The 23572-nt window shown below is 35.4% G+C and overlaps 2 protein-coding genes across 2 annotated transcripts; both read right to left on the reverse strand.

Annotated features, from left to right (window-relative positions):
• Positions 1 to 6793: 6793 nt before the first annotated feature.
• LOC145228391 (uncharacterized) lies at positions 6794 to 20953 on the reverse strand. The gene is made up of 21 exons (XM_080093440.1): positions 20841 to 20953; positions 19575 to 20302; positions 18748 to 18825; positions 18365 to 18541; positions 17670 to 17855; positions 17153 to 17340; positions 16197 to 16419; positions 15809 to 15943; positions 15503 to 15645; positions 15255 to 15357; positions 14689 to 14865; positions 14044 to 14316; positions 13525 to 13671; positions 13236 to 13377; positions 12860 to 13030; positions 11299 to 12659; positions 9920 to 10921; positions 9309 to 9479; positions 8737 to 8890; positions 8519 to 8609; positions 6794 to 8089 (listed from the first exon to the last, which is right to left on the reverse strand). The coding sequence occupies exons 1-21, from the start codon at positions 20905 to 20907 to the stop codon at positions 7924 to 7926; spliced, it is 5883 nt and encodes a 1960-aa protein (XP_079949566.1). The 5' UTR covers positions 20908 to 20953; the 3' UTR covers positions 6794 to 7923.
• On the reverse strand, positions 20944 to 22604 carry LOC145228392 (non-homologous end-joining factor 1-like). Its single transcript, XM_080093441.1, has one exon. It carries the CDS (start codon positions 22482 to 22484, stop codon positions 21528 to 21530), a length of 957 nt encoding a protein of 318 aa, XP_079949567.1. The 5' UTR covers positions 22485 to 22604; the 3' UTR covers positions 20944 to 21527.
• Positions 22605 to 23572: the final 968 nt, after the last annotated feature.

Here is a 23572-nt window from a genome sequence, read left to right on the forward strand (position 1 = left end):
CTCTATCCTCGGGCATAACGTTCCGCACTAAAATCACTTTTTCCGAATTCGTCTGGACGTGATCATTTTCCCTTTCCACGATTTCAGTTTAATGTTGCGCGTTTCAATAAGTATGTTGTGATAAGCGATGAAAGAAAAAGAAAGCAACGGCGGTTGGAAACCGTTAGCTTCCAGGAAAACAAAGTCAGAAGAGCATATTGAGACGTTATCTCCGGCATTTTAAAGACTCCAAGCCCGCTGCTTATCATAACAAACAATTGTCCCATGTCACGTGACTTTCTGCACGCTGTTTTGGATTCCAGTTTGAAAATTGTTTGGTTTCAGCTTTACTACCGTAACGGTTCGAAATCGCACAGAAAAGTTGTAAATAACTAAGAAAAACTCGTAATTGAAACTTCAAGCTGGAATCACCCAGTCCGTTGCTTGGTGGATGAAGACTAAAAAGCCTTATAGCATTAAAAAAAGCATATTATTCCTTAAATTTACTAAAAAAAGTTCAAGATACTTTTGTTTCAAGAAAATCTGCTTTTGATAGGAAACTGCTACACTAAACATTAAAAGCGTTTTCAATTAGTTAGGTAATGCAGAAAACCCGAAAACAAGCCAAATGACTAAACTTGCCTCCGAACGCTATCTTGCGTTTGCCTTTCATAAATTCATGCACAACATCTACGTTCTTTCGATGTGCTAACCGATACAAATCACGGACTACTAAATTCGTTTTTTGTTTGAGTTTTTTGAAGCCTTCTATATTAATTTGCAAAATAAACTGTTGACTTTACACATGTAGTCGTTTGTTCCCATAACCGTAGACTTAATCGAAACAATCGAAACATGCACAACGTCGCAATCGCAACATCGGTCATCAAATAGTGTCTTGCTAATTTTTGTTGTAAGTCTGCAATGTTGGATAAAATACCTATAAGGCACCCAATTAATCCAACAAGTCTTTATGACTCCCACGCAGCTAATGTACGATAAAACTTCTGCAACCGTGTGAGCAGAGAGAAAGTGGCACTTTCATACTAAATATCACCTCACACAAAGGCTTTACCCTCTCTACCATGGCATATTTTGCATCAACGAAAAATGGCCTCGGCGTATGTCTATTGTTTAGCGCACGACCACAATGGTGTGGCAGGAATCGGCGGTTTGCATATTCGTATGCGCTGGCATTTAGAAACGCGCAAAGCAATTGATCGCGGTAAGGGCTACGACAGAGCCAGCAGGGCATCTCTCCCTATGAAGCTTTTACCACGAGGTAAGGACGGACACTGCCCGGGTGCAATGGGAGTACAACACGGCAAAAGTCCTTTTCACTTTTCCTCGATCTTACTTCAGTTGACGCGGCCGAGTGTTTACTTTTACGTGTCCTTTAGGCGACTATCCTGTTAACGCGCGAACTGTTTACGACCCGTTGCCACTAGAACCAATCTCGAGCAACACTTTCAGCAGCGACAGATGACGTTGTGGGCCTGGGCCCTTGTGCACGGCTCTCGGCGGCGTCAAGTGGAATAAGTGTGCTCTGTTTTGAAGCTGAAGCTATAAGAGTCAGTGAGTTGTGCGAAACGATCTTCTGTAGGTTTTCGCGGTTTTGTCGGTAAATAAGCCTTAAAAGTCGGCCTGGTACAAGATCGGTTCAAACACCGTTTGCTTGACATGAGACACTGTACAAATAACATCCTAAACTGTTAAACATTTTGGAAAAAAATATGAACCCCCAAAAGATCCAAATAGTCACATGTAAATATAGGCAGAGTCTTTATTGAAAACTGCAACCCTTTTTAGGTCGTAACGTATTACGACTAAGCCCTCATGGATAAGCCAATTTATCGTGTTTCACCATAAAAGGCACGACGTTAAATAAAAAAAATGATTCGATTTTTATATCGTGTATCTGTTATTGCGCTTCAATCAAATTGTTCAACATAGTTTAAAAGTTTTAAACCACAAACAGAACACAACAGCAGATAGACTGCACATTCAGCAAAAGGAGGTTCTAGTGCACGTACGTGACAAAGGTTATAGTGCAACGTAATGCTGCAACACACAACTCGCCCTTTGAGTTCAGTTTTCCTTTATAGAAGACGCGTGCGTTGCGCGGTGCACGTGACTTGCAGCAACCAATCAGGAAAAAGAAGTAAATGAGTTGTCTTTATTTGAAACTGGCCGAAAGGCAGCACTCGGAGCTATCCCCAACCAGTAGTGCCTTGCACCGAAGTTTTCTATTCACATCCCCGCGGGGTACGAGCAACTGCGTCCCGTCGTTAGTTTAAGTCAATCTTTGGCGGTTTTCACAACTAAACTTTCGTTACATTGTGTTTTCGGAATACACAGGTTTTCTGTAATATGAGCTTCACTAAATAATTAAGCACTATTGTAAAAAAATAGTATATTTTTATGCAAATTAGTTTTTTTTATGGAGCTTGAAAAACATTGCTCGACTACTTACTTACATAAGGGTGGAAATACGACCATTTTTTTAAGCTAAAAATAGCAATAAAACAGCTACTTCTCTTGGCCACTACAAAAGATCTCTAAAATCCACATATTTTTATACCGAACGTATATGCATTTTGTCCTATCTATCAGACATACGTTACTTGTTAGTTTTTATGCCTATAGTCAGTTGAGAACGCTGCAACGCTTCATTTCATGCTGAGCTGGTGATTTCGCTTTTGCGACGCAAAACCACGATGCCTGACGAACGACAGGTCGTATTTATGCTTAACAATGCGTAACCATTACGCCCCTTCTCTAGCATTCCACCAAATTATGGTTTTTAAACCACTGTGGTAATGACTAGTCAGGAAATACATCCTAACGCTCATTAAATGATATATTATTCATTATGCTGAAACCTTAACACGCCAAGCTAAACAAATTTAAACAGCACAAGGCCTGAATTGAACAGATTGTGAAACGAATGAGGAAAAAGGTTAAACCGCAAAAGCAAGTGGATATCCAGAGCGTATATAGTATATACCAGTAGAGAGCGTTCTTCCAGACCGCCAACGGTGTTTGAAATCAATATTTGTTTACTGATACCTGCTGCGCGGTGCTTCTGTCTATAATTTGACGAAAACCCGGTAAACTACCGGTTAACCATGTACATGAAAACACATAGATCGATGCTATAGTGTAATATGCACCTCAAGGCTATTCAACATATCAGAAGACGTACATTTTTTGTTCACATCGTCCAAGGCGTTTAACAGTACTAAAGTAATACGGTAACTATCTGATACTGCCTAAATGACAGCTATAACTATATTGCCTCGCGTTGCATATTTCCACAAAATTGATAGGCCCTTTTGTCAATTAACTAAAAATGTGTTCACCACACTAGCGCATCTGGGATTATATCACTGCATGGGTTCACACATATAGATTGAACTGATGGTTTGGTTTCTAGCCAAGCGCCAATCACGTAGTATCAATGGATACGCTTTAGTGGTTGTCAATGTAAGCAGCAGTACCACTTTAATTTCTGCGGTTGCCATGTTGTCAAAACATGAACCGGTTTTGAAAATACTAAAAGTACCAGTCTTAATACAAGTACGCTATAGGGCACATCCATTAACATATCAAGTAACTGGTTTATGCTACAAACTGCCTCTGATTAATGTGTACCGCAGTTGTTAATGTCCAGTACATAAAATGCCTTGCCTTTTAGATTGACGTCCAAATTGCAATATATTCAGTTTCGTATAGTTCAGAATACACCATACTTTAATCTATGATATGTTCAACTGCTCATCGCACACTGCCTGTCACGAAGCCACTACTGGGCCACATATTTACGGTGTAATCCAGTCAACATTCGTGCGCCACTTGGAAGGGTTTTTGAAGCACTTGTTACGTCACAATGGTCGAAATACTGTCAGGATCCAAAGATCTGAACCGCAATGACTTTATGTGGTTTCCCAAAAGTAACCTCGCCAAAAGGAGTAATTTAGGTGTTTAAGAGAGTTTATTTACTAACAATAACAACAGCAAACAAAACAAACCAAGTTTCCAAATGTTATGTGACAGACTTACCAAAAGTCAATTAATTTCAAGCAATAACTTCGTATCGGAAACGTTGACAAACACTCAACTTATATTTGTGTTTGTTTGCAAGCAACAAACAGTTGAACTCCGCAGCCACTGTAGGACGATTTGGTGTCTAGTAACCAGGATATGCATTTAGACAAAACAATTTACACCAAACAAAAAAATCTTTTTAGTCATTCACTTTTTTGTATTGGTCATAATTATAAAAGTTAAAAAACAGCCGTTCTCATGCAGTATACGTAATCCTAGGCAACGAGCTTTAAAGGGCAAACAGAAAATAAACAGTATCAATTTATACAAGAGCATACACATGTTAATAAACAAACACAAACTATCATATTAAAAGAGCCGAAGTCATCAATCCACAGGAACCCTCAAAACTGTCAACTGCCGAATTGAGGTAAGTGCAGAGCAATGTGTATTGTGTAATAACAAGTCGGTACTATATAGGTTGACTTTGTTTTTTAAATAATGTTCAGCTAAAGGTGATAAAAAGGTCAAGCTGTAACGTTTAATATTCGCCAAAAATCTTCCATTAGTTGCATAACATTTGTTACGATAGCGATACAAATCAATTAAGGAATAGAATTTTGTAGAAAACGTTATTTACCAAAATGTTTACATTGCATATTTCATGATTTTGCCAATTTTTGAACGGTTTTCAAATATCTCATTAAAATGCTATTTAATAATAAAGCTTTGTAATTTGTAACGGAGACAAAAAAAATTTGGAAAATTTCATTGCGCGATATAAATTTTGATTCAAACATTTTGTTTTTGAAATTTAGTTATGTAACCTTTTGTTATTTTTGGACATGTAAAAATATTTTTTCCTCATGGTGTTTTGTTTGCAATGGGTGGATACCAGCCGGTCGAAAAACGCAGGTATGTAAACAACGACCACCAAAAAAGAAATCCTATACCTAACATCGTGAGAGTTTAAATGATCAAACTGATTTGGCTTTAACACGACACAGCGCACTATACAAGCATGCCCCTATGCAGACCGCTTTTTACCGTTAAAATTACACAAAAACCTAACCGCTACAAGATTTAAAAAACTCAGGGCTTGGTCAATTGTTCTCGAAAATTCGAATTACAGCACACAAAAATAGCGGCGGTAGGAGTAAACCCAAAACGGCCTTTGTGTTGTTGCGCACGTACGGCTATATCAACACTCCCGATACATCAGCAAAACGATGAATAGACCTAAAAAGCACGTTCGCCAAACAACGGTTTAACATAAGATCAAGCAAAACGGTTGAAAAACGTCATAATGTGGCATTGTTACGTGTACAACGGCAGAAATGACGTCCGTTGACAGGTTTTTGTTATTCAAACCACCTTCGGTTAGGCACTGTACCTTATCGAAATCGAATGATTAATATGAAATAAGCTTTACTTGCCTGTTAAGTTTGGAAAAAATATAACCCGTTGGCAAGCTGCCTTGCAGACCACATATTAATAAAAGTCAAACGTTTTGGGCGGATGGAGGACTATACCAATTCGTTTACATCATTATATGGTACCCGAATAAACAATATCAAATAACTTAATTATTTCGAGGAAGGGGGGTTGACTCCTTAAATTATATAACAGCTCTAGAATTTTGCCAAGCTTTGTCATGTGGATGAGCAGCTAACGTTAAAGTTTAACGTTTTGAGCTTCTTTTTTAGCAAAACAAAACATAATTGCTGTTCTTTTTATAATGGAAACCACAAATTTGCAGCAGGCGCAGTTTTGGATTCAAGCCGCCCTTTTGATTATTTCCGTGCTTCAAAAGGTGAGTAAGATCAAGCAAAGCTGTGGTGGGATTCGAACCGATGGCAGCATCTTACCTTTGTCTGAAGATCTTCAATATGTTTAAAAGCGTGTTTCTTTTTGTGAAATTTCAACCACACTTGACTAAAACTCGTAAAACTTTAAATAAACTTGAAAGTATGCAACTTCGGAAACTCGGTGGTGTAGTTGCCAACCCACACAACAACTAATCGCAATTTGCAAACAATCGTGGAGATCGTATCTCGAACTATCCCCAAGTACGAACTTACTCGATATTCATGCAAACGTGTAATCTGCCCTGAAGCGTCCATTCAGGCCAACAATGCACCAAATCTGGTAAATAGGTCTTCAAGCAGCTGTATGCTAATTCAACATTCCGATCGACAAGTCGAAAACATGTATTAAATGCTGGGATTCGAACCCATAACGATTTGACTTGACGTAACATCTGCTTTAGATACGATGGCGTTTTTGTGACCCAGACTGCATTATTAGTAGGCCATTTTAACATGATATATGTTTTTTGAACACTATGTACGGATGTTTGATGATGAAAATAGAGGCCCAAATACACGTAAAAAGCGACATGTCTTATTGTTCAAACGTTTCGGCAAATGCTCATGCATTTTCAGTGAAAGCATGTCTCTTTTTACGGCTGTTTGGGAAGTTATTTACATTATTAAATCTATGTTTTTGTTTCGAAGAGCATAGGCTTGTTTTGTTCAAAGCAAAGTACAAATTTATCATAGATCAGGGTATTGTTTCACTTAATCTTTACCGTTATAGAAAGAGTATGGCAGGTCGGTAGAGAAGCACTACACTCCAAAAAACAACTTTTCTGCTGCAGTCTTTTTTAACTTTGCTTAAACACTCATTTTGCCCCTTCGCCCGCAATGTTTCATTGTGTTACTGTTTCCCAGTTTTTCTGGCACTTATAAATTAACTTGACAAAATTAAAGCATGAAATGTAATAAGCGATCAACTCTTCGCTGCATGCAAGAAAAACAAAAAAATAACCACATGAAAACATATATTCGTACAAAAACAATAGCTAGCCATTTGTGGTAATAAATACAAGCAGCAAAAAAAAACAACCCTGAAAATATATGGTGACTGCAAAAGAACTATCAGGTAGACAAAAAAGGTAATTTTAACGTTGAAGAATAAAAATAAACTGCTAATAGTGTGATTGTTGCTAGGGGTAGGCATATTTTTTGAGCAAAATTGCAAAGCATGGTAAAACGTTTAAAAAGTATTTGATTGAAACGGGCTGGTAAATATTTAGGACATATTTGCTACATTGTCCCAATAATATATACGCGGCTGCACAATAATGGAGTTATTTCTATTATGCCTCAAATCAAAAAGTCAAGTTGATCATTATTTTCCCCATTCGATTTGTACCGTCACAGTTTAATAGGATGCTTTTGCAATTTTACAAAGTCATTAGATTTTTTTTAATGTCCAACCGAAAATAACAAAAAAGCGATGTCTGAAATAAAAACTGATAATACATTATAGCCAATATAAACAAAAAATGGCAAGCACTACATTTGAATATTGGAAGGAAAAACGAATCCTAAGCAGCTTCAGAAATGTAAAGGCTAGACGCAAGCTATTTTAAAGGCACTTGTGTAATATAGTAAGGCTTTGAGTTGCAAGGGCAGTGAACGCGATATTACGGTAAAAGGCGTTTTTTAATAGTGGAAAAGACCGAGATTTTTGATGTTGTACGCAGTTGTTTTGGACAGTACTATATAAAGCAGTATTGCACAATGTCATACAGAAACGTTTGTCCTTTTTTACAACGAAAACTACATAGGTTATTTTTTCTGAACAAAAAACATGCAATCCATGATGAAAGAGCGTTTAAGCCTATTCCAAACAAGCTGCATGCAGTTGATGTAAGATTTAAATTTTTCAGACAAGTTTAGACATTTTGTAATCATTATATGAGACAATTTTTAATTTATAAAGAGGGCTGAATATTTCCACATATTATAAACTACATCTGTTCACAGTTGACTGCACAAAGCTTACACGGAGCACGCTTTAAATTTAGGAAAACAAAAAGCACCAGAAAAATCAGACAATTTCACCGAAACCATCATCGACCGCTTGCATCGTTTCTACTGAGTCACTTTTGTTTTCGCTGAGTAACGGTCGACGAATCTCTTTCCAGGAAGCTTTGGATTGGTTGACAACGGCATTATGGTCGCTTAGTTGTCTTTCAAGGGAAGAAATTTCGCACCTGAAAAATATTTAAATTTTGTAACTCTTTAATGCCCTCTAGTGCTGGGTTGGGGCGTTACCATGGTGATCGGATAACCCAGTTTACGAAATTGTGCATTATATTTCAGAAATAAAAGTGAACCCTATTGTGCAAAAATGAAACAAAAACAATATAGTTTGTATGTCAGTTACTAAGATATCACGGCTTTTTAAACTGTTTCCTAAACTTTTGAGTCTTTTTTACATTATATATTTGTTAACTTTTATTTTAAATCAAAAACGGCTGTGTTTTAATGATGTAAATAACCCAAAATTATTCATGTGTGTCAGAAACTTTCCAAAGTTGTCTGAAATAGTTTAGGCACAGAATATATACATTTGAATGTGATAAGCTATCAATTAATTTCTGGTGTTGGTTAAAAAAATCCAGAAAAAATCGAATATTTACTTAAGGTTGCTCAGAACATTTTCAATATCTTTAACACTTGATGGTATTTCCAAAGAATTCCGTTTTTTTAGTTTGGTTTCTTCTGGTAGTGCTACAAGAAAAAGTAACATTTGGTTGGATAAATGTAGCTACATGACTATAAAAAGAAATAAAAACATGCACAAAGATGACTAATTTAGTACAAAAAAGTAACTTTAGCAAACATGCAGAAACATTACATTTTGTTTGACATTTTTCTGTTGCTTTGTCTTCTGAATTGGAAAGCCATGATAAAGATCTCAGATTGGCCTGTAGTTTCCTTGCACGGTTTTGGTATCTCAACTTTTCTCGTTGACCAATTTCCAGTTGCTGGGAGCAGGTGGTCAACTTTATCTTAAATACAGAAAATGTGATAGTGTGATCACTTGTATTTTATAAATAAAACTGTTGATGGGGAGATAGATGATTGTTTTTTTGCAGTTAAAATACAAAATGCAATGTTATGGCAACTTCAAAAAAGACAAACAGGACATTTACTATGACGCAATAAGGGCGATAGTTAACTAATTGCGAAGATTCTCCATTTGGGCCTGGTTCAATTAAAGAATTTGTAACAAATTCCATAGATGTTGCTCAAATTCTAAAGCCTACATGTAAAAGTTATTTAATAGAAAAATAAGTTTTATCCTTTTTATTGGACTGCATAAAGCAAGTTCATTAAACATGACTGTCAAAATATCTATAATATAACAATAACAATTTCAGGAATTTTTGCTTAGAAATCCCTAGTTTGGCAAAAAACTATACTTACTTGCAACTTTTCAACTGATCTTCTGAGTTTGCCATTGGCATCAACAAGAGCAACCACTCGTTCATTTGCATCTTTTATCTTCTTTTCTTGCAGCTTTCTTTGAGCAAAAGACTTTCGTGCTTGCTTTTCAGTTTCAGTTTCATACCCATGCTTGAGCTTCTCAATTTCACTCTAAGAATTGATCACATCATGTCATGAATGCATAAATACACCAAAAGATACCCGAGGCTTTTATCCCTACAATAAACTATTATTAACAGAAGCTGGTATCAAATACTGCATTGCTTTGGGCTAGTGGAGAAAAGGGTATAACAAAAGCTATATTCAAATCTAATTCCAGAATAAAAAAACACACATTTAGGTTCTTTAGTGATTTAACTATTCATGTTTATGATTTTTACATTTCAAGTGTATTATTATACATTTATAGCCTGAATTTTGTTCTCATATAAAAAAATACTAAAATACAATTTTACAGTTTTGCGACCATCTGTCCAAGCTAATTTCATCACACAATTTATCAAAAAGCAATGTTTGAGAATTACTGAGGCACAGAATTGCGGTTGACAAAAACAATTTCAAAAAATTCAGTTACATAAGAAATAACGGACCTTTAAAGATGAAATCTCAAATTCCTTATTTTCTGCCACACCTTTCCAATGCCTCAATTCCTCTTGCAGCCGGTCCAAACCCAAACCTTCTTCCTTTATGTTAACAGCCTTCTCAGAAGCAGTTTTTGATTCTAACAAAGATTTCAATGCAGCCAACTCATCTTGCAAGGAACATATAGAAGTTCCTTGTTCAGAAATTGTTTCTTGAGCTGCTTTTAGCTTGCGTTTTAAAACATTCACAGTGTTTTTGTAGGCTTTTAACTTAGCTGCATCACCCGAAGACAGAATCCTTGCCACTTCAGTGGGGTTTGGCAGTGACGAAAGAAGATCTGTCTGCTCTGTCTGAACAAAGATTGATGTTTTTTGTGATGGAAGCCGACCACAATGTTTGCATATATTGTCACGGTAACACTGATCACTGGAAGTATTGTCTGATAGAACTGTTTGTGAACTGATGCTATTCGCCTTAACATCACTTAAAAATCTTGGCTCCAGCCATGGTTTACCAACAACTGTATTATTATGTTCAGTTTGTGTTGAGGATTCAAATGTCAGATAGTTTGTTTGAGTTTTAGGGACTTTACAATCATGCTCTGTTTGGCAACTCATATTACATAATATAACTTCATTTTCAACTTGTTCATTGCAGGTTTGCACTGAAACATCATTTGCAGATGGGAAATATGAGTTTAGATGAATATCTGTCCTCACCAGACTTTTAACATCAGTCAGATCAAGTGACTTTATTCTAGAAACCTCAGTTTGTGTTTCTGTATTCACAAGTTGTAGATTGTAGTTTGACCTTGAATAAACAGGTTGAAGGTCATGGTGGGTTTGTGTGTTGGCATCTGCGACATTTCTGATACTATTTCCACACTGCATGCATTGCCTGGGATGGTGATTTAATGGCAATCTGTCAAGGGATTCATGAGACATATATGATGAGTCATTGTCCATGCTTTGTTCCAAGATATAACTGCTGTGTAGATCACACTGTCCACTCTATAAAGCAAGTAACATGTCAACATAAAGTAAGGTCAAGCATGCATGGAAATACAATGTGTAGCAAAGTTAGAGGAGTATTAGCAAAACCTTAGTGTTAAAAGCCTAGGGCAAAACAAAACCATACAGTTTTAGGTATTATTAAAATGCACTTTTTTAATCACCATTTTCATGATATTTGTATCAGAAACTGATGTTGTTGCATGGGCAAAACACATTGTGAAACATTTACTAAAAACTCTTGAAGGGCCTTGAAGAATTTTTAACAAAGTATAAATAAGTGATTTTTAAACATGCAATATATCTGTATCTTTCACCATGCAACATACTTCCTACATGTGGGCTACATGTATACAACTGCACAAAATTAGACTCACCTGACTAGGAAGAACATGTTCACAGACTTTTTCACCATGATCAATACTGATTTGGCGCTGTTTATAAGGTGAACATACAGGACTGCTTGCAATCGGTTTTTCATCATGGTTAGTTTGAGTAAAACTGTCAACCATTTCCACTGCTGCAAGGGTATTTTCATCAGAAATGGAAGATTTGGTTTGTGGTGTATTACATATCTGTTTGCAACCCTTTTCATTGAAAGCTTTTGGCACAGTGTTATCAAGTGGTAAAGAATTTAACAAAGAAAAGGATGGCATAACAGTATGTCGATCACTGTCAAGATAAGTCTGTGTTGATCCATCCACAGCTTCAGTAGGATACGATGAAAATACAGTTGGTACTATATTCATAGAACCATGTTCATGATCAGTTTGTGTGGATGTTTCCATTGAAATAGCAGCTGGAGTCAAATACACTGGATCATTATCATGGTCGGTTTGTAAAGACATTTCCATAGTAACAACAGCTGGGACTACATTCACAGGATCATTTTCATGATCAGTTTGTGAAGATGTTTCCATAGTAACAACAGTTGGGACTACATTCACAGGATCATTTTCATGATCGGTTTGTGAACATGTTTCCATAGTAACAGCTACAGGGAATACATTCATAGGATCATTATCATGATCAGTTTGTGAAGATGTTTCCATAGTAACAACAGCTGGAACCACATTGACATGATCAGTTTGTGAACATGTTTCCATAGTAACTGCAGTTGGAAGTACAACAACTGGATCATTGTCATGATTAGTTTGTGAAGATGTTTCCATAGTAACTGCGGTTGGAACTACAACAACTGGATCATTATCATGATCAGTTTGTGAATATGTTTCCATCACAACAGCTGCACGGACCACATTCACATGATCAGTTTGTGAACAACTTTCCATAGTAACTGCAGTTGGAACTACAACAACAGGATCATTATCATGATCAGTTTGCGAAGATGTTTCTATGGTGACAACTATCGGGATTACATTCACATGATCAGTTTGTGAAGACGTTTCCATAGTACTAGAAGCTGGGTGCACATTCACAGGATCATTATCATGATCTGTTTGTGAGGAGCTTTCCATGGTAACAACAGCTGGGACAACATTCACAGGATCATTATCATGATCTGTTTGTGAGGAGCTTTCCATGGTAACAACAGCTGGGACAGCATTCACAGGATCATTATCATGATCTGTTTGTGAGGAGCTTTCCATGGTAACAACAGCTGGGACAACATTCACAGGATCATTATCATGATCTGTTTGTGAGGAGCTTTCCATGGTAACAACAGCTGGGACAACATTCACAGGATCATTATCATGATCTGTTTGTGATGAAGAATCTACAGTGAAAAAGAATAAAAAGTTGAATCATTTACACACTTAGGCAAAGCAAGAATGCGAATTCTAAATGAAATGCCATAATATTACCTACTCAGTTTACCAAATTGATTTTTAAACATATTTTTTTTATGAGACATGCACACAATGTGCAGATAGATTTAAGTTTGCACAGACAGGTCACTACTGTAAGAACACAAACCTTGTTGCTGAAAAGTGTGCTGCTTGCTTTTCTGGGTAAGTTTTAGTTGTGCTGCAGCCTGGGTAGCCCATTGTTGGTAGTGAGCTTGCAAAGCTACCATGTATCTCTGTTGTTGATCAACAGCTTCTCGTAACTTGTCACGCTCATCAATCGTGGATTGAAGTAGGTTATCTGTCAAGTTCATAAAATTGATTAGTTCAGATAAATGCATATAATGTAAACATAACCTAATTTTTTTCCTTGCATGCATTATTAACAAATATATTAACTTCTCAAATTACAACAATCCAATCCATTTTTACTAGCACAAGATGCATCGAAAAGTTTACAAAAAGTATTTTTTAGTCTAGACTTGAAAGTTTAAATCTGAAAATACCTATCTTATCTTGTTCCACTTGGGAGGCATTTTTCTGACGTAAATCTTCCATTAGTTTAAGGGCATTCCTGTTCATTTCTTGCTTCACCATTACCAACTCTTCCTGCAGGTTTCGATTTTTGGCTTGCAGGTTGACAATTTCCTAATTAGTTATTGCAAGTATGACTTATTTCTAAAAACTTATTCTAACAGGCGGAAGCTCACACTTAAAAAAAACATAAAAAAGTGAACCAGTAATTGCTTGTCTGGCATTAGGCTTTTCCTAAGACTGGCAATACGCCTTTTGTACCTTAGCTTTGCTTTTCAACAAATCTTCTGATCCATCTTGTGCTTCTTTTGCTGCAGCAAACTTGTCTGTCAAGTGTGACAATGCTGATTTCAGATCATCAGCAACTTTCATTTGGTCTGCAAGCTGCTGCTTCGTATTGTTTATGTCCTGCAAATAGCACAAAAAATATATAAACTTAAGTTGGTCACTGATCTAGTGGCAAAAGCAGTGACATTTTTTTCCTCGTATTGTTAGCAATATCTTACAACAAATATTCAAAAAGGGAATACAGGAAATCAGCCTAAAATTAGACGAATTTGTCTTCACTTATCAAAAAAAAGATATACTATACAAGATTACACTGACACTGATCGTCTGCCACTCTCTGTGAGTATATTTAGTCCACTCAAAAAGAGGGTAGATATGAGGTGTTAGTGAGATATTTTCAATTCGAAACAGAAATGTTAATTTTGCCTGTTTAATAAGCATTGTCAGTCTCTGTCTTAATCAAATAGAAAACTCCTATACCAAGCATTATACCTGTAATAAAAGTTTTTCCTTCTCTTTATGTTCAGCATTAGACTTCTCATCTGATAAGTGCTGATCGTTTGCACTCAAAGATAGTTTCTCTATTTCCCTTTGATGTTCACTGACAAGCAAGTCTTTGTCTCTTTGCATTGTTGAGATCTGTGAGACAAGTTCCCTCCTTGACTTCTGTAGTTCAGCTAGTAGCTCCATATGCTCATGTGTGTCACTTTGGTTATGATGCTGGGCAGTTTCTTGAGCAAGCAGTTGCTGTTGCAAGGCTTCCACCTGAAATGCATAACTCTATGTTTAAGTAGCCACAACAATATGTGTATATATTACACAATGTATAAACAGTATTAACATTTCTAAAAAATGTGCAAACCGCACTCAGTCATCACAATGTTTAAGACAGTATATTTAGGTATTTTGCTTAAAGCTCATACTACATCTTCACAAAACAGTTTTAAAACTTAATTGCAAGAAAAATCTTGTGTATATTTGGAGTTAATCGTACACCTAATTTATCAAACTTATTTATTAAACATTTATGCAATTGAAAGACTATGAAATTAAATGGTATGTGAATAACTAAATTTCAATTGCTTGTTAGTGGCGAATCCTTGATTCATCAAAATATTGAATATTACAGATTAATACTTTTGATTGCAACGCTTGTGACTGTTCTTCAAATTTTTGTCTTTCCTTGTCCAAGTTGTCCTGCAAAGTTTGCTTTTGAACTTGATTCTTGCATTCTTCATCAAATAGATCCTTCTTTAAGCTTTTTATTTCAGTGTCTTTTGCAGAAAGTGTGGCGCTAAGTGTTTTCTTTTCAACCTTAATTTCAAATACCCCGAATATTGATAACCATGACTCAACATTTAATGTTTTAATACTCTTTATGAACACAATAGCTGCTGAGTTACATGTTTTTAGGTGATAGATTTCATATCCCAAACTTAAAAATAAATGCAATTGGAAATATTAGCATCTTCTTGCGTTTTAGAAGTACAAAACATTATTTTATTAATTGGCAAAAATTGAAAAAGCTATGGAATATTAAAATCAGACATTTACTAACGGCTTGGTCACAGCAAATGTGTCAACAAATATTTATTCTGTTTTAAATCCAAAAATAAAATTTGGTAACAAGATATAAACAAAATGCTAAAACATATATTAGGCTGCCACTCAAGGGTGTAAAAATATCCGAGCATTACAATTACCTTAAACTTTGAGTGCTTTGACTTTTCTAATTCAAGCTGAGTTTCAAGATCTCTGCATTTCTTTTCACTTGCAGACAAACCCACCATTTTGAGTTTTAGGTCACTGCAAAAACAAAAAAATACATAAGATATGTCGGAATTTTGAAACAAAAACATGTAAATAAATAGCGATGAGAAACTGAAAATCTGTTTTTGTAACTGTAACCAAGTATTTTTGAATGGTTTAACTGTTAAACTTTAACACTTACTTGGCCAATGACTTTTCCCTCTCTACTACTTCTGTCCATTTTTTCTCCATATTGCCCAAACTTGATTTTAGTTTTGTCATTTCAATGCCTTCAGAGCTTTTGTTTTTATTTGCAGCTTTCAGTTGACTAGTCAGTTGCACAATCTGGAACAATTAAAAGTGTCTGAACAGTGCATTTTTATCAAATATAGTGGTTCGTCTGTTTCTTGGCACAATTCGTTAATTCTTCTTTCAAAAAGCGTATTCTCATTTTCAAATTTAAATTAAAAAAATGTGATTGATACTTATAAATCCAAGTGTTTTAAACCTGGTTGTTCTTGTCACTTATCCTTTGGGTGTGAACTTTGGCTTGTAATGTAAGTTGTTGAATTTGTTCTTCAAGTTTTCCTACTTTTGTTTTCAGTTGGCTGTTGGAAGAATGTTCTCGCTCTGCTACACCCGACTAAAAAAACACAAATTCATTAAATTTCAACTTTTTGTTTCAAATGAAGGACCCTAAACCACAAACAAAAAATAACAGTCATAACCAGAAAGGTGCCTTTGTGATTAGAGAACCCATAAAAATATGCTATTTAAAAAAAATATTTTCTAAATACAAAACCGCTTTTGAAGGACAACCTACTTTCACAACATGCAACTTTGCAATTAACCCATAAATTTAATTGTTACACTCAGTTACGAAAACACATTAGTACCTTTAAAGCAATCTCTTTTTTAATTTTAGTAAATCCGGCTTCCACTTTATGTAAATCGTCATGAAGACGAGACACTGCACCATCCAATGCTTCCTTTTCATTTAACTTCAAGGCAAGCTGAGCTCGTAGTGAAGAAATAAGATCTGATTGTTCTTGTGAGGTTTTGTGAAGATTATCTTTCTCCATTGATAGCTTGAGGTTTACTTCATTCAGCTGTGTGATCCTAAAACAAGGTTGTGTGTAGACATGTATTATAAAGTAATTTTTGGTGTTAACACCTGTGAACTGCACAGTTTTATTAAGACACTTTTCAAATCTATGTCTGTTGTTCATAAATACCAGGGGTCACCAAACTACGGCCTGCGAGCCGGATCCGGCCCGCGAGGTCATTTCATCCGGCCCGCGACCACATTTTTTAGGTTGCCAAATTGTATTGATAACTTTGTAACATTGGAAGTTAATCTACTCCTTACAAAAGTTTTTCTGTGGGGATATTCAGAATTAATACTACCGCGTTTCATAGGATTTTAACGCCCGGGGTTGACCCAAAGCCAGTTTGTTACGTCACAGAGAAGGCTACAAGTGTTAATTGTGCGCAAACAATTGCCTTCTTTTGTCACTTGTGGCGTAATATACAAGCATTGCCCGTAAGATGAGACTAATTATACAGTTTAACAGTCGCAAGACCAGTTTTTGAATAGGATTGTAGAAAGACCATAACTTGGCGCCCCTATAAAATTGCCTCGTTGGGTTGGGCATAAGCTATGCGGCCCGCGCGAATGATTGTTATCACTCATCCGGCCCGCAGTGAAAAAAGTTTGGTGACCCCTGATAAATACTATTAAATTTCAGGTTTAGTTTTTGCAACAAAACATGTTTTTTACCACATTACTATGCCATATGCACCTAATAAAATGTTGACAAACAATATGATGACATTAGTTTCTATTTTTTACCTTTCTTCACTTCGTCTGGCAGCAAGTTTTTGTTGTAAATCGGCTTGTTCCATTTCATGAAGTCTTTTCACATAATTATCTCGCTCAGCACGAATAATGTCAATGTATTCTTGGTTTCCTGCATTATCTTCATTGCTTTTATTGATTACAGAGGTAAGTTTGTTGTTGCTACTTGTAAGCTGGTCAATCTGAAAATTTTAAAAATATAGTGATACAATAGTACTGTCTACTTATGTTATGGAAATAGAAATTGTTAAATCATTTTTTCAAGTTCACCAGAGTTGACAGAGCCAATAAACAAATAAAGCACCACTGGTGATTGTATTTCAATTTTGACATTTCAACACACAGTTTAGGTTGTCTTCATTAGAGTTGAAAGTGTTTATAGCTTATACATATTTACATAAATAAGCTGAGAGCAATAAAATGCATGTAGAAGTATGTATAGTACTAAGTTTATGCAAGCACAAAATACCCTATCAAATCATATAAAATGGGAAATTTTCAAAATTCCTACCTCTTTTTGCAAACTTTTGTTGTGGTTTTCCAGCGTTTGCTTTTCCCTGTCTAGATTTTTACATTGCAGCTTAAAGTTATCTTTTTCCAGTCGAACGTCATCAAAGTCAGTTGTCACTTTGTCAAGTTTCGACTTGAGTTGTTCAATGCTTTTACTTGTAAGCTGAAGTTCAGTTCTATATTTTTCCTACAAAAAAAAACTGAATTTAACCAACTTATTGCACTTTTAAAAACTATGAGCTAAACCAATATACAAATTTCTGCAGTCAACCAATGCAATAGAGCTTCATGAAAAAGTGATTTAAAAACAAATTAGACAAGCAAAAATACAAAAAAAAACAGCAACACAATGAAAATGATCATATTTATTCAATGTAAACATTGCCGTTGCCTTGATGCAAAGTTTGTCAGAAGGGTTTCCCACAAGTTATGTACATTTTTTTGTGCGACATTTATTTTACTAAAGTTTTGTAAATAAATTTGTTGTTTGCTTTTTTAAACATGTGTTACATATCACTGATTATGGCATGAACAGTTGCCAAAATTTTTGAACATTTTGGGCATTTATTTTTCTCATTAGAAAACATGTGTATTTTTGAAAATTCAGTATTATTTATTTTTGTTCTGAAGTGAATGCAACAAATGGGGTTAAAGTTTAATCATCTATCAGTATGCTTCTTAACATGGTTTACATACCCTTTCTTTTTCCAAGTTTGCTTTTAGAACAATGCTGTTTTTCTCATACTGAGCAGAACTGACAAGAGCTTTTTGCAACTGATTGCGAAGATTTTTGCCATTTTCTGTTGCATCATGCAAATCCAATTGCAGTTGTTGCTTCGATGAGACGAGAATAGCAGTGTCAGCCCCTGAAAGCTAAATTAAATTGATATTAATCACTGCTTCAAAATCCAATTTCTAAACTTAATTAAACCAGGGTGTTAAAGATCAAAGTTTTAGATTTTAATATTTGTTTGTTTGTAGAGATTGTAATACACACTTAGAATTCAATGTATAACAGATGGTTGATTTATGTTTTACAAGGCAACACTTCTAACCAAGCTGCTAAGTAGTTGACCTACTTTCAAAGATTGCTTAAGGTGTCGAATTTCAGTTTCCAATGTTTGCTTTTCTTCATCTAACAAACCAGGTGATGCACACTAAAAACAAAGTTAAACAAGCTATCATTTCACATTGGGACTATGATTTCACTGATGATACATATTGATAAAAAAAAATTTTCACATAACTTTACAAAAAAATACAGTGGATATTAGAAGACCCTGTTTCTAACTTGCTGTGGTCAAGGCACAATCAGTATGGTAAGTACAAAACCAATCTACAAGGGCCACCTAACATGAAGAACAGGGGTCAGCAACAGCAGGCATGCATGCCAGAAGTGATTTTTCATTGCACACCAATCAATTTGCAACTTCTTATAGGTTGTTTTACAAATTTAATGCAATACATGTTTTTAGTTGGTTATGATGTCTTTGAGTCAACATGTATGATTTTGCCTGTTTTTGAATGCTATTTAAAGTAGTTGGCACACACAATTATTACACACAAAAATGTTGGTATGCACAGCAATCGCTATTTTAACATAACACTTTAATTGGCATGCGTTGTTCAAAAAGTTGGCAACCCCTGGTATAGAGCAATTTTAATCCTGAATCTTAAACTCCATTAATCTTGTTTGAAGACTTTAGTACCAAAATATTTGTTTGTCAAAATTTCAGTCCATAAAATGTAAGTTTTTTGCAAAAAGGTAATCATATGCGGATCTTCACAAGTTAGTATAAGGGGCCTAAATATGGGGATTGTAAGAAAACTTTTTTATTTGCCCAGCAGCTAGCCAAACTTCCATGTCCATATGTCACAAAAAAATTAAAAACACATATTTATATACCTTTGATGAATTTCTTGCAGAAAATTGATCAGACAGCAAGAGACCATCCTGGTCCATGGACATGGAAGAACAGGAAAATGTAGTGATGTCTGAAGATTGATCAACAGATGCTGTATCAAGGTTATGCGAATAACTGCTTGGCAATGACATTAACTTTAACTCAGTGTGTTCCAAAATACTTGTATCATCAACCAAGGATGTAGTGTCAGAATTTGTAAATGTGTTTTCTTGGTTAGGCACAGATGCAAAAATGTGGTCGCTCATAAGTATATTAGGATCTAATGATTCATTGTCACTTGGTGGCTTAAAAGACAAAGTCAAGGCCTGGCTAAAATCCTCATTCAATACTGAAGGCACAGTGTCGGACAAAATACTGCTGGTATCATTGTCATTTGTGAACACAGATACATCAGAATCTGAAGCATCCCCATTGTAACTAGATGTTGGCAAGGGACTGTCACTTAAATGACTGCGTCCAGGCAAAGGAGGCTTCGAATTTAGGCTTTTATGCCATGTTTTGCTTCTTGGCAGAGGATAGTATGAAGCAACAGGCAGCAGATGCGGCCTTGCCTCAATTACTCTGTGTTTACTCATATTGCAGATGCCCGAATTTGACGAATGATTGTGCTGTTGGTGAATTTGGAGATTCACAGAACCTATAGGATGGTCATCGGTAGGTGATTTTTCCACTGGTGTGTTGTTTCTTGCACAATGGATGCAAGTTTTTCCTAACAATAGGTTGGGACCATCATAAAAAACATTAGTATTTGGTATAAAATTTTGCAAAAAAACTCTGTTTTTTATGTTCTTATTTGAACTAATTACACATGCAACAAACAAGAAACAGATAAACACTTGCTGACTGAAAATGCTTTTAAACAAGTCCTTTTAGTCGTACACTATGTGTTTGACATGAAAATCTGAGTTTTACTACCAGGCAAACAGTGGCTTCATACAACAGAATAATTGTGTTTCTTCATCATTTTAGTTATGTTGGGATATAAAATACCTTGGCCATGGTTGCCTGCATGCCAATGAATTACTGACTTTTTGTGTGGTGTGGGAAAAACGACAATGTATTAAAAAGTACGCAGTTTAAAAGACTGTGTGGTACCTAATTAAGTAGAACTACATGCTTTAAATTTAACATTCTGTTTCCAAAACACAACAAACCGAAACAAATCTTTGTAAAAATGGCTGATTCAGCTGAATAAATTCAATAAACCAAATATTCGGTACATCAGTAATTTCTACATTTAATTATACCTCCACTGCAAGCATTTTGACCTCCAAACTTGATGTGGTTTTCATCAGGGTGAAAAATTCCGGACATGAGATCCAGCAATCAACATCCTACACTACTACATACCTTCAACATAAGATAAATTTTGTAATTTGAAAAGTTGCCAAAAGTGCATAAAACAAAAATAAAATCAATTTAACACAAGACAAAGCGCAGAATGATTGGCAAATAACCCAAATGTATACATAAATGACTTTTGAAAAAAAACATATATATATAGTTTGTTTGTCAAAGTAAAAAAAAATATGTAACCCTAATTTAACCCAACTACAAAATGAACACAGTGATATGATAAATACATCAAGCAAAATTTTGAACCAAAATAATTCTAAGCTCTAGTATATATATTATTTCAGATTTTATTTGATTAATTTAAACTTGAATGCAATACAGCTATAAATTCATTATAAAATGTGGTTTGCATAGTTAGGAGTTTTAAAAAACATCCTACAACCAGTACAAAGAAATAAAATTTTAACAGTACATATATAAATAGAAGGGATTTAGTTGCAAGCAATTTAAAAATGTCTGGAAACAGGATACGTTAGAGAAAGACAGACTGGTCACAAATTTACACACTAAAACTGACAAAAATTTAAATTCATAACCAACCAAAAAACCTTATTAGCATAAAGATTGAAGTAAAAACACTAAAATAAGCCTTTCTTCTGTCTTTTCCTAGGCTTAGAATTTACAACAGGGACTAAAGACTTTGTTGCATTTGTTTTGGTATTCAATAAACTATCGCTGGAATTCTCTTCAACAACTGTGTCATCATCAACATATGCACCTCTATGTTGAGGTTTCGGCTTTTTACGCTTGGTGGCACGTAGCTTACTTGGTGAAACTGTTTGTGTTGAAGACATTCCCACACTCTTTGCAGGCGAATTAGATGCAGCAGATAAAATATCATGTATTTCTTTTGAAACACTATCATTCACAGCAGATTCTATTATTTGATTCAAAGGTTTATGACTGAGCATAAAAAGTGGGTCTTTAGTAATAGCAACAGCATATTCTTTAGATGTCCTCATGTCTTTAACAAATGTTTCTTGTACAAATGGAATTGTCTCCAAATAGGGCCTACTCACTTGGGCACCATTTTCTTTGTAATCTGAAATTTCAGCATCTTTTTTCTTTAGTATCTCATGTAACAAACTATTTTCAAGAAGCAAACTGGTCAAACTTCGTACAAGGGGAACACATAAAAGCTGCTTAGTGACAGAAGACGACTCAGTATTATGAGCAGAACAGTGAAATTTCCAGTTAAATGGAACACTTGGACCAAAAGTGTTCGTCAGTTTTATATTTAATACTCCATTTTCTGTGAACTCACTAACAAAGTGATGCTGATGGTGTTCTTGAATACTACATTTCAAATGCTGCACAACTTTTTCATATGGAGCCTCCAAAAGCTTGTTTTCACATTTTAACCGATTTAAGATTGCATCTTTGTCCATGGTCTCTAGAAACACTGTAGCCATGTCTGTAACTGCAAACTGATATGATTGTTCTGAAGTGTAAAACTTGACAAGCCATTTCTTGGCTCCGCCATTAGTAAGCAGTAGCTCCCAGGATAGGTTGAGTAAATTTTCCAGAGGTTCCATGGTTGGCAAAAAGGAATGACAAGCCCTATGTTTGTAAAATGTTTATTGTCATACTTCTTTCATTTTACTCGAATAAACATACCTTTCACTGTTTAGTACTGAACAAAAAAAATAATACATTAACTGAGTTTAAGTACCTTGTATCTTTAAATGTCTGCAATAAGTAATACACCAAAAAGGATTGGGTCAAAACCGAATTCTTGACCACAAGGCCTCAGACAAGTTTTCAAAAAGTTAAAGAAACCGAAACATCACCATAATCACATATTTAGCACCCATGAAATCTATAGGCAAACCGAAAGTTCGTTAAATTCATATGGTTTATATAGTTTTTGAGATAGCGCCATTGTGTACTCATTTTGTGCTCGAGCTGCATCACAATTTGCAAACAATCATTTACCAGTTTTACTTGCTAGCAACAGTTCAATTGTTAGCATAATAATGTACAAGGACACAGATAATACACAGCTATCAGTTAATACCTATCTAAATGAGTAAACATAATGCAAAAATGACAGCAACGGAATGCTAAAAATGTACTTTGGCCCAGGGAGTCGAACCGGAACTGAACCCGAACCCGCAAACCGGTTTGAGTGGTTAATTTCATTAAACCCAAACTGAACCCGAACCGCTAATTACGATTTTCTAAAAACCCGAACCGGAGTTGAACCCCATATTTTGTTTGGCGTTGGACCCGAACCGGAACCGAACCAGTAAAAAATGCAATCTGTTTTATATTTTGTGATTTTTTCAAACCAGCGCACTAAAGAATACACGACGTAACACTTATAGGGCATGTCAAAACTAACAGTGCACGGGCAAAATTCTTTTGAAGTTTAATAAGGCCCGGTAGATGATGGGTAGAATTAAATTAAAACAAATAAAAATTTAAACCGGTTTAAAAAACGCAAACCGGTTCGGACCGGATAATTTGTCCAAACCGGAACAAAACCCAAACCCGAAAATATATATTTTTAAAAACCTGAACCGAACCCGAACCCTTAAAAACAAAACCAAGTGAACCTGAACCCATGTGACAAGCGGTTCGACTCCCTGCTTTGGCCAAATTGAAAATTTTCAATATTTTA

Source organism: Phallusia mammillata, chromosome 5 (assembly GCF_965637545.1).
Source record: "Phallusia mammillata chromosome 5, kaPhaMamm4.hap1.1, whole genome shotgun sequence".
Classification (NCBI taxonomy): Eukaryota; Metazoa; Chordata; class Ascidiacea; order Phlebobranchia; family Ascidiidae; genus Phallusia; species Phallusia mammillata.